The 13,611-nt window shown below is 37.2% G+C and overlaps 1 protein-coding gene across 8 annotated transcripts in view; it reads left to right on the top strand.

Moving 5' to 3' along the window:
- Positions 1–13,611, top strand: part of STAT4 (signal transducer and activator of transcription 4) — a 114,927-nt gene that overhangs the window by 64,658 nt on the left and 36,658 nt on the right. For all 8 annotated transcript variants that reach the window (XM_043577340.1, XM_043577341.1, XM_043577339.1 and 5 more), the window contains one exon: positions 12,108–12,206. In XM_043577340.1, the coding sequence (XP_043433275.1) occupies positions 12,108–12,206 (99 nt within the window). The remainder of the gene's footprint in view (positions 1–12,107; positions 12,207–13,611) is intronic.

The following is a 13,611-nucleotide window of genomic DNA, read 5'->3' as shown; positions in this document are numbered from 1 at the left end:
TCAATGACTTTCATATGACTTGCACCTTTCTTGTTAAATGTATTCCTGTTTTAAAAATTATTTTTCTTATTATTCTGATTGTAACATTTTCCCCATGTCTAGTTCTAGATGGTTATCGCCATTGTAGAAAAAAATGTCATCTTGTTTATTCCTTCTAGCATTTTTTATTACAGTCTCTTGGGTTTTTTTTTTTTACTGTACATACAGTTATATCATCAGTAGGACAGATGTGTGTATACCTTCTTTACCAAGATTTACATTTAATACTCCATTTTCCTGTCTTTATAGTCTTGTCTAAATACTCTTTAACTATGATAATGATGTCTCCTTGTTATCACAAGAGTAGTGGTAAAAGGGTGACCAAAGGATCCCACCAGACATAAGCACAGGACCCTGACTCCTTTACCATCAATAAAAGATGTGTCCTACTACACAGAAAGCTGGAGACTCAGCGTGGGTATGAACCCACTCAGGGGACAGCTTTCATGGTTCAAGCCTCCCCAAGGCAGCCTCACTACCAATGATAGTGCTTATCCTGGGTGAGGATCCCATCCGGCGTTACAGGGGAAGAACAGTGAACTTGAAGAATTCACTGTTTTTATAGATAGAGAATCAAGCCTGCTCTTTAGCTGAGGGAGCCTTTACCTCATTAAGGTTGCCTGCTACAAATACAACTCTGAAAAATGAGATGAGTAAAAGAATTGTCAGGGCCTTGCACTGTTGCCATATCCAGCCAGATCATGCAGGGACACCCAGGGTCCACGGCAGATTACCTCTACCAAAAGCAAGTATAACTGCCTCAGGTATTAAGGCCCCAGTTGTCTCAGGAAGTCATTTAATAATCTTGTAACCAAACACAGGCTCATTTTCTGTTGGTTGGTTTGTTTTCACCATGGCAGCTGTCTTGAGGTTTCATGAAGAATGGTTAGTCCTTGAACAGATTTATCAAAGAAACTATTCTAATTTCCAGGGAAAATAAAACAAAATGCAGCTGTGGCTCAAGGGGTTTGGCTAAATAAAGAAGGAATGCATTTTTTTAAAAGGCAGCAATGATTTAGAAAGGTCATCGTTTATCAAATAAAATACACCCAATTTGAAGAGTTTCTTCTCTCTAACTTCCCAGTTCCATGACTTTTCACAAATAATTTAAGCCCTGGGCTTCCTAATATGTGCCTTGCAGGCTATTGTCAGCATTAAAAACAAATTGTATAAAGCACCCTGCATGTAATCGGTATTCAGTAACGCGCATGCTCCATTATTGTTATGTTCAAACATGTAAATAGTAAGTGGAGTTTGTTAACATTTACCTTGTGTTCTTCCTGTCATTCTGAATTAAGCAGTTCATTTATCTCTTAATTACAGGGCTGTATTTTGAATTTTAGTCATCCTAATGATTTAACTAGCCTCCAACTCTTTCTTCCTCTTTTCACTGAATGACAAAGTTTCAAAGCCAACATTCATCTTCTACAAAAACCTTTGCTGAAATAAAGCAAAGAGAAAGATCTGATATGAACTATATACGTGTAATCTGTCACTTCTTGTTTCATTTTAATCATAAAAGTTCCACATGCTTAATTATTTTAAAACTTCTAATACCAAAGAATTGGGGAAAAGTAAAATTTCCATTCCTCCCAATCCCATTTCCCCAAGGAGAATCATTAATGAGAGTGTGATGTGTTCATACCAGGTTTTATTTCTATGCATAGAAAGTGTAATATTAGTTATTTTCTTCCAAAGATTATATGAATTATGCTGAGGTGAAAGCACTATATTATTATTATTTCTAATTACGAGCTTGTTGGTTAATTTTTTTTAATTCAAAGCAGCTTTTAGTGTGTTTGTGTGCATGCACAAGTTAGTCCTAAAGAAAAGACAAGGAAGTCCCTCCTGTCTGATGTGTCGAAAGCCCCAAATACATAGTCTTCCTTTTTCTAGGGCTTTATATTCATGTAAATATACTTCCTAGAACATAGCTCTCATAGCTCGGTCTTCATTGCCTTTATAATAGTTTTTTTGTTCCTTTCTGTGAAACCTATTAATAGGAAGATTTTTATCTTCTGTGACTTGCCATTATGAGCTTTCAGCTCTCCTAACACCCCCAGGAGGTAACAAAGAAAACTCCTTATGTTTACAGAGTGCTTTACAGATTACAAAGCTCTTTCTCAAATGTCTGCCATGCTCCTCACTGTGACTCTGTGATGAGTGGCAAGCATTATTTCCCCAACTGACTAATAGGACAATTAAAGTAATAAAGGTTAAAAGGCGACTTGCCTAAGGTCACACAACCACCGTCACAAACCCAGTTACCCTCAGTTTCTTAGAGAGTTCTCAGGCAACTTCACAGAGTCAATTGTCCAGGATGAGTCGAGCCTTCACAGACATAGAACATAGCTTAGGAAATACACTCAGAGTTTATAGAAGACATACTTGATTCCTTTAAGAAGTGTTTTCTTTTCATTTAAAAGAGTAAGCTAAGACAAGCTATATATACCTGCAGCTAATTTTTAGCTACTGGATTTTAAGATGGATGCATTATTATCAGCATAAATAGAAATAAGGCATTAATCATTTCCATCCATGGAGAATCTGTACCTCACCTCTCTTTCATCAAGAAACTCTTTGTGGTGATGAGAGGATTTAAAGCTAACTAAACAAGGGAGTGCCTGGGTGACTCAGTTGGTTAAGCATCAGACTCTTGATTTCGGCTCAGGTCATGATCTCACAGTTGGGTTCGTGGGATCAAGCCCTGAGTCAGGCTCTGCGCTGACATCACGGAGCCTGCTTGGGATTCTCTCTCTGCCCTTCCCCCTCTCTCAAAATAAATAAATAAGCTTTAAAAAAATTAAAAAATAAAGCTAACTGAACAGGAGAGGCAAGCCACTCTATTCATTTGCTTTTGTTCATTCCCGGCAAAAGAAATAGCATAAGGATGTGTGAGACCTGTGACTTCAATAAGACAATTTAAAAAATAGACTTGATTTTTTTAGAACAGTCTTAAGTTTACAGAAAAACTGAGTGGAAAGTACAGAGATTTCCCATCTACTCCCTTAGCTTCCCCTCCCCTGTGTCAGTGCGTTTCCCCTGTCGTTAGCAGCTTGCATTCAGTGTGGCACATTCATTACAACTGATGCATCAGTAATACATTACTATTAAAGAAATTCTATAGTTTATTTTAGGATTCATTCTTTGTGTTCCATAGTTCTGTGAATTTTGATAAACACATAATATCATGTAGCCACCATTACAGTCTCATACAGAAAAGTTTCACCACCCAAAAAATCCTGTGTTCCATCTGTTCTTCATTCCTCCCTCCCTCCCTTCCTACTCCCGCAACTCCTAGAAAACACTGATTCTTTTACTGTCTCCATAGTTTTGCCTTACAATACCTAGCCTTTTTATATTGGCTTATTTAATTTAGCAATGGCTTTAAGTTTTTCTCTTTGCATAACTTGATACCTCATTTCATTTTATCACTGAATAATATTCTATCGTATAGATGTACCACATTATGTTTATCCATTCACCTACTGAAAGACATCTCAGTTGCTTCCAAGTTTTGATAATTTGAATAAAGTTGCTATAAACATTCATATCCTGGCTTTTTTTTAATTTTTTAAAAATTATTTTCTCAATGTTTATTTATTTTTGAGAGAGAGACAGAGTGTGAATAGGGGAGAGGCAGAGTGAGAGGGAAACATAAACCTGAAGCAGGCTCCAGGCTCTGAGCTGTCTGCACAGAGCCTGACTCAGCGCTCGAACCCATGAGCCATGAGATCATGACCTGAGCGGAAGTGGGAGGTTTAACTGACTGAGCCACCCAGACACCCCATCATATCATGGCTTTTGTGTTGTCGTAGACTCTGGGTCTAAAGTTCTCTCTTGTCTAGCAAGAGAGCGGGATGCAGGATTGAAAGCGAGAGATGACTAATGTCTGGGAAAAGACAAGAGCCCTGAATAAGGGTCCTTGCCCCATATTTATTCAGATCAGAAGGCTTACAAACGTGATGGGCATGCACAAAGAGACAAAGAAACTGTGAACATTAACTTGGCGGCATGAAGGAAGAGGAGGGTTTTGAAGACATACGGTGTTTGGGGTTTGGGTCAATACAAAACAAAATCTGGGCGCCAGGCAGTCGGGGAGGAATGTTGTTTACAGAGGACATGAGGCAGCACCTCTGTTTATCTTAGCTAGCCTAGGGGATGAGACAGATAGGGAGAGTAACCTCAGGGTTAATAAGGCACCTTTTCTTTTGTTAACCATCTTCGCTCTGGGCTGCTTTGCCTGCAGCACAGCTGTCCATAGTCCAATTCACCAATTTACCTAACCTGGCCCTATTCTCCTGTGAAAGTAGCTTTCTGCTACAGTACTAAATTGGGGGTGCTTCCACCCTGAATATCTAATCTTGTTTATTTCATATACCTATGTATTTGGTACCTTTGCACCATTCCTATTTTAGGCCTTTGCCTCTCCCTGTCTATTCTGGGGCTCTTCACCCCCTCTCTATTTTGGGGTGTCTTTGCGCCTCCCTATTCTTGGGGTGCCTTTGCACCCCATATTCTTGGGTGCCAATCTGGTTTACCCAAACTCAGGTGTGAGCATTTTATGGCTTTGTATTTCTTTATGCGTTGTTAACCCATTGGTGTAAGCCCAGGGGATTCCTAATCTTATCCCCCACATTGTGTGAGCCTAAGTTTTTAATTCATTTGGGTAAATAGGAGTATGATTGCTGGATCATATGGTGGGAGTATGTTTAACTTTGTAAGAAACTGCCAAACTATCTTCCAAAGTAGCTGTACCATTTGAAAGTTCCTGTTGTGCCACATCCTCTTCAGTATTTGGTGTGGTCTGTGTTTTGGATTTAACCTTTCCAATAGCTGTGTAGTGGTATCTCATGGTTGTTTTAATTATCCTGGAAGATAATTGCTTTTTAAATCTATCAGACTGATCCTTCTACATCTTAATCAGCCTTAAGACAACTAGGTCAGCTCTTCAAATTGATTGGGATTTTTCTGCCATAGACATGTTCTTATGATTCTAGTGAGAAAATACTAGGTAGAAGCTATTAAGAAAAATCATGTGCCCAGAACAAAGAGAAGGAAATAGGAAAAGGCTGAAGCTGAGAACATGTTGTCAAGTAGAAACAGGCCACTGTGTTTGGCACTGGTAAGAGGCAAGGATAAAAATGATTTAAGAGCACTATTTGGGATGATAAAAGGGGAAAGAGCTCATTGGCAACCAGAAGTGTGCAGTAGATTGCAGATTGCCAATAAAAGTGTGAATGAAAACATTTGACTCCATAATTGGAGACAACTGCTTCATATCTCAGAGATACCATAAAAGAGGAAATATCAACATTTGAGTGCAGTATGGTTATAGGTAGTTAAAAACAATGAGAAGTCAAAATTTCTCTAATTGAGGTTAGAAGAAGAGCTGGTATAGCAGAACCAAGGGATGCCCTACCCATATCCCCTTGGGCCCCATCATTTCAGTTCAATCTAGTGGAGTGATAAGTGCTAGCATCTGTATATATACACATATATATATTTTTTTCTTTTTGCTTCAGGGCTAATGAAGATAAGAGTTGGTGTAAAAATGCTCCAGTTCCCAAAGTCCTTGGGTAGATAGCTCTGTCACCTGCTCTCTCCACTGGTTCCTAACCCATCTTAGCCAATGGCTTGATAACACCTGGTTTACTGGATACCTTTTCTTTGTCTCACTTATCCCCCTCCCATAACTGTTTTTGGGGATCAACTCTCAATTATACGTTTTGCATCAAATTCTTATTTCAGGGTTAGCTTTTGGACGAACCCAGGCTCAGACAGTTGTTGATTACATATTTCTTCAGAATCCTACATCCCCTTTGGTTCCTATTGCCTCCCTCTTTCCAGGCTCTCATGAAATTTCCCCCTTTATTTGACCTGAGACTCATTATTTTCATCCTGTAGTTGCCAAGTCATTGACTGCAGCCAGAAAACAACATCCGATTCTTCTTTCACAATGCAGAGGCAATTAATTAAATGTAGTGTTAACTCTTCCTCATGTGTTTGCATTTTAAAGGGGATCCTTGGAGAAAGAACTCAAAGGAGTGAATGAATGTCTAGTTGTGAAATCTCAGATTCTGTGCCAACTGAATGGAAGAGATTATTTTGAGCAAGACTTCTCATATCCTTTACCTCTGATTCTGGTACTCCTTGGACCATTTGGGAGAAAACAAGCAGATTAACTAGTCACTTTTAAGTGACAAGTCAAAATTAGAAATTAAATGGAAGGGCTGGAGAAGAGGAATTTGAAGGAAAGCCAAAGAATTTGGCATAAAGTAGCAAAAAGAATAAAACAGCATATTCATTAATCCTAAAATACCTTTTTTCAGCATTTTAATCTCTGAAATGAAAATGCATCTTATAATCAGTAGCATCTCTTAATTACGGTTGTCAGGTGGCAAACACAATGTCATTGTCATTGCCTGTGATATGAAACTCGGTCATAGCTATTCGCATTGTTGTCACTTCAGTTGAATTATGTGCACTGTTGGCATAGCATATGTTGAGTTTAATTGCTGCTTAAAGCGTCATCAGTATAATACTGATTTAGGATTGAAACAAATAGCTATCATTTATGCAAAATGGGTTGGGAACAAGTCAGCAGGGTATAAATGTGATATTTGTTAAGCAAATTATTTGTCACTGGATGGATGATCCTAAATTCCATATTTCCATGGAAAGTAACAGTAAAGTGCTTTACAGGATGAACCAAAGGAAGATGCACACAGGTAAAAGAAGTTGTGTTACATTTTGTTTTTGAGATTCGTGCAAAAGGATTGTCTATCATACACAAAGCAACAGTGGGAAGAGAAATTGCCAAATTCCTCACAATAGAGGAATGAAATATCAGTGCAACAGCAAACTAGAATAAACAAATCATGCATTGCATGGAACGATCTTTAAGATGCATAGTATCTATTTATCAGAAACTTCCTGCTGATTTGGAACACAATGCACTTAACTTCCAGCATGATGCCACTGAGGAAAAAGTTCAATACGCGTTTAATCAAATAGGTAATGCCTGGGATGGGGAATTTGTTTTCTTTGATGAGACTTAAAATTACACTGTCAGTGCAAAAGGGATCAAGAGTATGAGTTTGGATTATGACAAGCAGTGTGTCACTGTAATCTTATACCTGCCAATTGCTGAAGTTACTGCCATATTTAATTTAATTTAAACAATGTCTAAGAATAAGAACTTTTTCAAAGACATTATTGGGATGGGCATTAAGGAGGGTACTTGTTGTGATGAGCCCTGGGTGGTATAGGTCAGTGATGAACCCCTAAATTCTACTCCTGAAACCACTCTACTCTATATTTAACTAACTTGAATTTAAATAAAATCTTGAAAGAAGGAACAAAAAGATATTATCGAGTGGACCAAAAAAATATAGATGACAGTCCAGCTGATAGAGGACTGCTTAGTAGGCTTCTGGAATAGACATCCAGGAACCTACTATATATTCTTGTCCTCAATGATTTTATGGACATGTTTCTGAATAGTTAAAGAATAATTACACCTAAAAGCATAGTGATATGGTTGTTAATAAAGATGGCATGACCAGGCCACTACAACCCCTCAATGTTTCAGTCAACAAACCATTTAAGGACCATTTGCAGAAGGAATGTGAGTCCTGGTTCTTGTTTGAAGGTTTTCTATTAAGACCTTCTGGTAAGATCAAGAAAGTGCTAGCATCAAAACTTACAGAATGGAGACAGTAGCTGTGCACACTTTAAAGAAATGCTGCATCACCAACATTCCTAACGTCCCAGAGGACATTATTTTATGGAATAATATGAATGCCAATGGGGCTAAGTTGAAAAGAGATTCAGAAAATTTGAATTCTAAGTAAGTGAAGAAGTTTTAGGAATACATTAACCAATTTACTTCACATGTATTACCCTTTTTATATATGCACAGTGCTGATATGTGATTTTAAATATTTATATCTCTATAGAAATAAATCCAGAGTTCTTTCAATAAAGATAAAATAAAATTTCCAAGTGATAAAAAGCATTATGTCATAGTTTATATTTTTGCTGCAAAGCTAAACGCATCATTAAAGTTCAGTTCACAGAAATGGCAGGATTGACTCACTAGTATATAATACGTCTGAATGTGTGTGAGAGAACCCTAGGGAGAACAATCCACAAGACAGATTTTAGCATGCCTCTTTCAATAACTGATTAAATTAATCAGAAAAAAAATCAACAGAGATGCAGAAATCTGAACAAAACAACTGACACACATTGGGCTAATGAGCCTGTGTAAGACATTTGCACTGCATGCAGACTTCACATTCCCCACAAGCTCATATGGGACATTTATAGAAGGTTCATCTGCTGGGCCACAAAGCAAGTCTTAGCAAATTTTAAGTGGTTAAAGTCACTCAGAACATCTACTCTGATTAGAATTTTTTAATCTATAAAAAATGAGTGGAAAAAAAAAACCCAGAGAAGTAGAAAACCCCTATGTTTGGAAATTAACCAAAACATTTATTTCTAAGCAAGACGTAGGATGAAGGTAAAATCCTGATGGAAGTCAAATGATAGAAAAGGGAGAAAAATGTTATCAACATTCACAAAAGATATGATTTGTGTATGTAGAAAATCTGAGAGAGTTTACAGATCAATTGCTAGAAAATTGCTAAGAGATATTAAAAATACATTATTAGAGGGGTGCCTGGGTGACCAAGTCAGTTAAGCGTCAGACTTAGGCTCAGGTCATGATCTCACGGTTTGTGAGTTTAAGCCCCACGTCTGGTTCTGTGCTGACAGCTCAGAGCTTGGAACCTGCTTCCGATTCTGTGTCTCCCTCTCTCTCTGCCCCTCTCCTGCTCGCACTCTCTCTCAAAAATAAATAAACATTAAAAGTTAAAAAAAAAACACACACACATTATTAGAGTCAATAAGATTTTTGCTAAGTTGCTAGATTCAAATTCAAAATATGAAAGTCAAATATATTTCTACATACCAGCAAAAATAATTAGGAAAGAAAGATATAATTTATTCTATTATCAAAAATACCAGTTATATAGAAATAAACCTAACAAAACAATGTGTAAGATCTCCATAGATAATTATAATGCTTAATGGAGAGACATTAAAGAAGACCTAAATAAATGGATTGGAACACAATTATAAAGATCCCAAATGTATCTAAAGATTTAGCAACATTTAAATTCTCAACATGATCATGTGGGTGACTGCAGGCAGAGAAGCTGGTTCTAAAATTTATATGGAAATGCAAAGAAACCTATTTTGCTTGACGTCGAAACTTATTATAAAGCTCTAGTAATTAAGATAGCTGGTTGATAAAACAGAGATAGGTAGAATCCTAGATGGAATGGAGTCCAGAAGCAAACCCACCCGCATGTGGACACTTGATGTATGAGACTCAGCCCAGCAGAGCACAGTGGGGGAAAGAAGTCAGGAAATATTGTCAGAACTGGGTACCCACATAGAAAAATGTGAAAAGGACCTCTCATTATTAACAAGCTCCAAGAGAATTACAGTGAAAAACAACACGATAAAAAGGTAACAGGGAAAAAACCTCCATGACTTCAGGTTAGGGAAAAACTTCCTAAGTCATAAAAAGCATTAATCATAAAGGGAAGAATTAATAAGTTTGATTTCACCAAAATAAATACTTCTATTCATTGGCACTTATGAAAGCACAGCCACAGGGCAGAAGATAATGTGCTACCCATATATAAGACAGACACACACCCAACAGAAAATGGGCAGTTTTCTCTCTCTGGCGTTATCTTCCTTCCTTCCTCCCACCAACACAGTCAGGGGTGTTTTTTATTTTGTTTTGTTTGGGTTGCGTTTGGTTTCGGTTTTGATTGCTTTTCTTTTTTCTTTTTTCTTAAGGTTCATACACGTGGTAACTGAAAGATAAACAGGAGTACATCATTGATATTTACCAAAATAAAAAGCAGTAATTTGGTTTTGAATCTGTAGTGATCAATTTTCCATGAGATGTTTTTGTCTCATACATTTAAGTGAGGGACTAAGTTAGAAAAATGCAGAAGGAAAAGTGAAAAGATAGGCTAGATGAAAACAATGGTGATGCTGTGCTCTCTTTAACTAAGGGAGAAAAATAAACAGTTTAACCTTATAAGACATGAGGGGAAGTTGAATCTGAAAGGGAAGGTAAAATAGTTCAAGCAGGAAAGGAAAATGAAAATGTACACAACAGAGCTGAGAAATGTTGAAAGATAGTATCTGAATGATCACGGGAAAGCTCCCATAAGGGTGAGAAAAACAAAGACAAATAATGGTGATTCTCAGGGTCTTAGCGGAACTCCAGATCTTGGGAAGAGTTTTCAAGTTTACATAAATAACAGAGCCTCCAAATGAGCCCTAGAAGAAGAAGCCCTCTATTTTTAAAACCAGGATATTTAAAAATTAAAGGCAAAATGAGAAAGCATTATCTTTCTTGGGAAGTTGAACAGGAGTTATTTGGAAAAAAATCAATAGATAGGAAAATTAACAACAGGAGCAAATTTCTAACTACAGACTGTCTGAAATTGTCAGCATGCAGAAATGGGAAATTTGGTATGTTTGCTAAAGAAATAGAATCATTTTCATTTCTTTACCTTATGGGCTGTTGTCAGCTTATTTTTGTTTTTTGTTTTTTTCTTTTGGAGCTTTCTGATTTAAGAGGGAAGAAAGGTTTTTGCAGGTTGTAGAATATGGAAGAGCAGGAACTCAGAAACTTGGTGTTTACCCTAGGTTTACAAATAAAAGTCCCAACTGATGTGCATCACCTAATAAAATTATGGCAGCAGTGAAGGTCATAAAAATGTTTACAACCTCATTTCTTTCCTTGAAAGATCCTTTGGTTTATCAATCTGTATAATCTTACTTTTGATTAATCGCCAATTTTCCACTTTATGGGTCGTTATTCTGTTTTTTTTTTCTGTTATTGACCTTTTGACCGTTTAGTAGATAATTATCACTTCCTTCAGAGAGAAGGGTGGAGGGAAACTAAATACTTTTCTACATTTATTAAGCATCCTGTTAACCCTGGCTTGGAAAAGTCCTCGTAACAAAGAAGTTTAACACTCCTAAAATAATGGTGGTGTTGCATATAGTTCTATAAACCAAGACATCTCAGACCCCTGCAGGGCCCTGGCAAGTGAGGTAAATCAGTGCCTGGATTTCTCAGTGGTGGACAATCAGGCACACATTTCCCCCGAAGGGATTACAATATTTGAACTTACACAACATACCTAGTGGCTGAATTAAACCCACAGACTGCCAGCTGCCAATGTCTGCACCAATGTCTGCATAGGTAATAAAAATGTATATGCTTAGGTGTGATAAAAGTATTACTGCTAAGGGGCGCCTAGGTGGCTCGGTTGGTTAAGCATCCAGCTCTTGGTTTCAGCTCAGGTCATGATGTTGGCAGCTCATGAGACAGAGCGCCCTGTTGGGCTCGGTACGGACAGTACAAGAGTGCTCTCCCTCTCTCTGTCTCTTTCTGTCCCTCCCTTGCTCTCACTCTCAAAATAAATAAATAAATATTTTCTCAAAATAAATCTTTCTATTTCTCTCAAAATAAATAAATATTTTAAAAAAACATATTATTGCTGAAATGTGTGATAGTTCCACTCTAGTAAACTCACAGTTATAAGCCAGTCGACATGAAAGGCTTGGACCGAAGAATGCTTGAAGCATACCATAAAGTACAGAGTTAACAAGTGAACAGCTTGGACCACCTGGTTCATAATAATTTACAAAGAAGTAACTCTTTTACCTAAAACTTACCTTACGCATAAAATAAACGGAACCTCCTGAGTGTGTGTTCAGAGCCTTTCCTACAGAAGTGTTCAAGAACTCTTTAATTATTAAAAATGATTTTTGAGGACACAGCAATATGCTACAGAGAAGTTTCATTCACAATATAAGTTTCTGTGGCTTTAGGGCAAATGTTGAAATAAATCCCAAGTCATTTCCTATATTTAATGAAAGGTTATTTTTGATTTGCAAGTAGTGATGTTTCCTTACGATGTATACATTTAAGCTTTTATGTTGTTTTTGCTCACTTTTTTCAGGGCAAATTTCATGGAAATCCAATGCATGTAGCTGTGGTCATTTCAAACTGCTTAAGGGAAGAGAGGAGGATATTGGCTGCAGCCAACATGCCCGTTCAGGTAATATTTTCTGAGTTTGTGATCTTGTTATCACCTTGAACTCAATTTTTCTGAGACAGATAAATTCTTATCTTCTTCCCATCCAGCTCCTTCTACCTATGCTAATGGTGCCAACCATCCTTCCGATCACTTGGAATCAAGGTCATAGGATCATTTTTGAGTAGTTCCTTGTCCCTGCCTTCATACTGAGATAATTACCTCATCCGTCTAGAGTTTGTTTCTGGAATCCTATCTATACATTCTTCTCTGTTTCCATTGGTCACCCTCTGATTCACGATCTTAAAACACCAGTTGGGGAATATAGTTAACTATCTCCTAGTTGAATTCCTAACTACCATTTGGATTTTGCTTCCCTCAGCGTGTTTATCCTTAGGGATTGATGTTGCTCAAAACCTCCTATAATCTCCCGATTTCCTACCCCACAAGTCCAAAACTACTCCACAAGCAAAAACTTTATCTTTTAGAAACTCCACAAATACCTGCTTGTGGATTGTTTCAATGTACTTTGCACCTGCCATTTTTTAGATTCTATTTTATCACCCTATCCTGAATGAATTCAGAGCCCCCAACCAAGACTCATAGAGGAAAGAATGAAGCCCTTGGGAATACTTTTTCAGTTAATCCTTATAAAAAGGAAAGAATATGTAAGTAATCAGTTGTCCAAATGACATCCTCCATAATTTAGTAAATCACACCACTATATTTATTTTTAAAAGCCCAAGAAAAGTATCTTTGTTTGGAACTGTTAAGAATTTTTAGATTTAATTATTGTCAGGTTATGGTTGTTTTGGGAGAAGTATGAAATTTTAACAATTTCTTCTTTCTTAGATAAAAAAGAGCAGTATCATTCTTATTTAATTTAAAATCTAAAGTATAGTGCTGCTACAGTAAATATAGCTTGATTCATAATTGGGTAAAAATTAAGATTCTATGACTACTATTATATGATATTCTTATATATCCTCAACTCTCCTTTTCTATATCCCTCTTGCCTCTAGTCATTGTAGAGTGTGTGTGTGTGTGTGTGTGTGTATGTTGTTCTCTTCAAATGTCAGATATCAGTCAAATTAGAAACTACAAATAATCTGCCAGATGCATGCCACAGCATGGTACCACATGCTACCATAAAAGAAGCACTGTTGTAAATTTCAAACCTTCAAACCAATATACAACTATCTGGATGGATCTATAGATAGAGAGAGAGTGAGAGACAGAGAGAAATAACTGAAGACAAAATGAGAGAGAAGGAACTTTATAAATATTTTCCAATCTGAAGAATGTAGTGTAGTTGAAAGAACACTTGACTGCCAGCCACCCGCCTTGGCTCTACTTGAGGTTCCACCTGATTTGCTTGGTCAGGTCATCAGCCTTTCTAACCGTAGCTCCTGGCCCAGCTATAAGGTAA

Source organism: Prionailurus bengalensis, chromosome C1 (assembly GCF_016509475.1).
Source record: "Prionailurus bengalensis isolate Pbe53 chromosome C1, Fcat_Pben_1.1_paternal_pri, whole genome shotgun sequence".
In the NCBI taxonomy this organism is placed as follows: domain Eukaryota; kingdom Metazoa; phylum Chordata; class Mammalia; order Carnivora; family Felidae; genus Prionailurus; species Prionailurus bengalensis.
The sequence above is the reverse complement of the archived record's forward strand: the minus strand, read 5'-3'. Positions and strand labels throughout refer to the sequence as shown.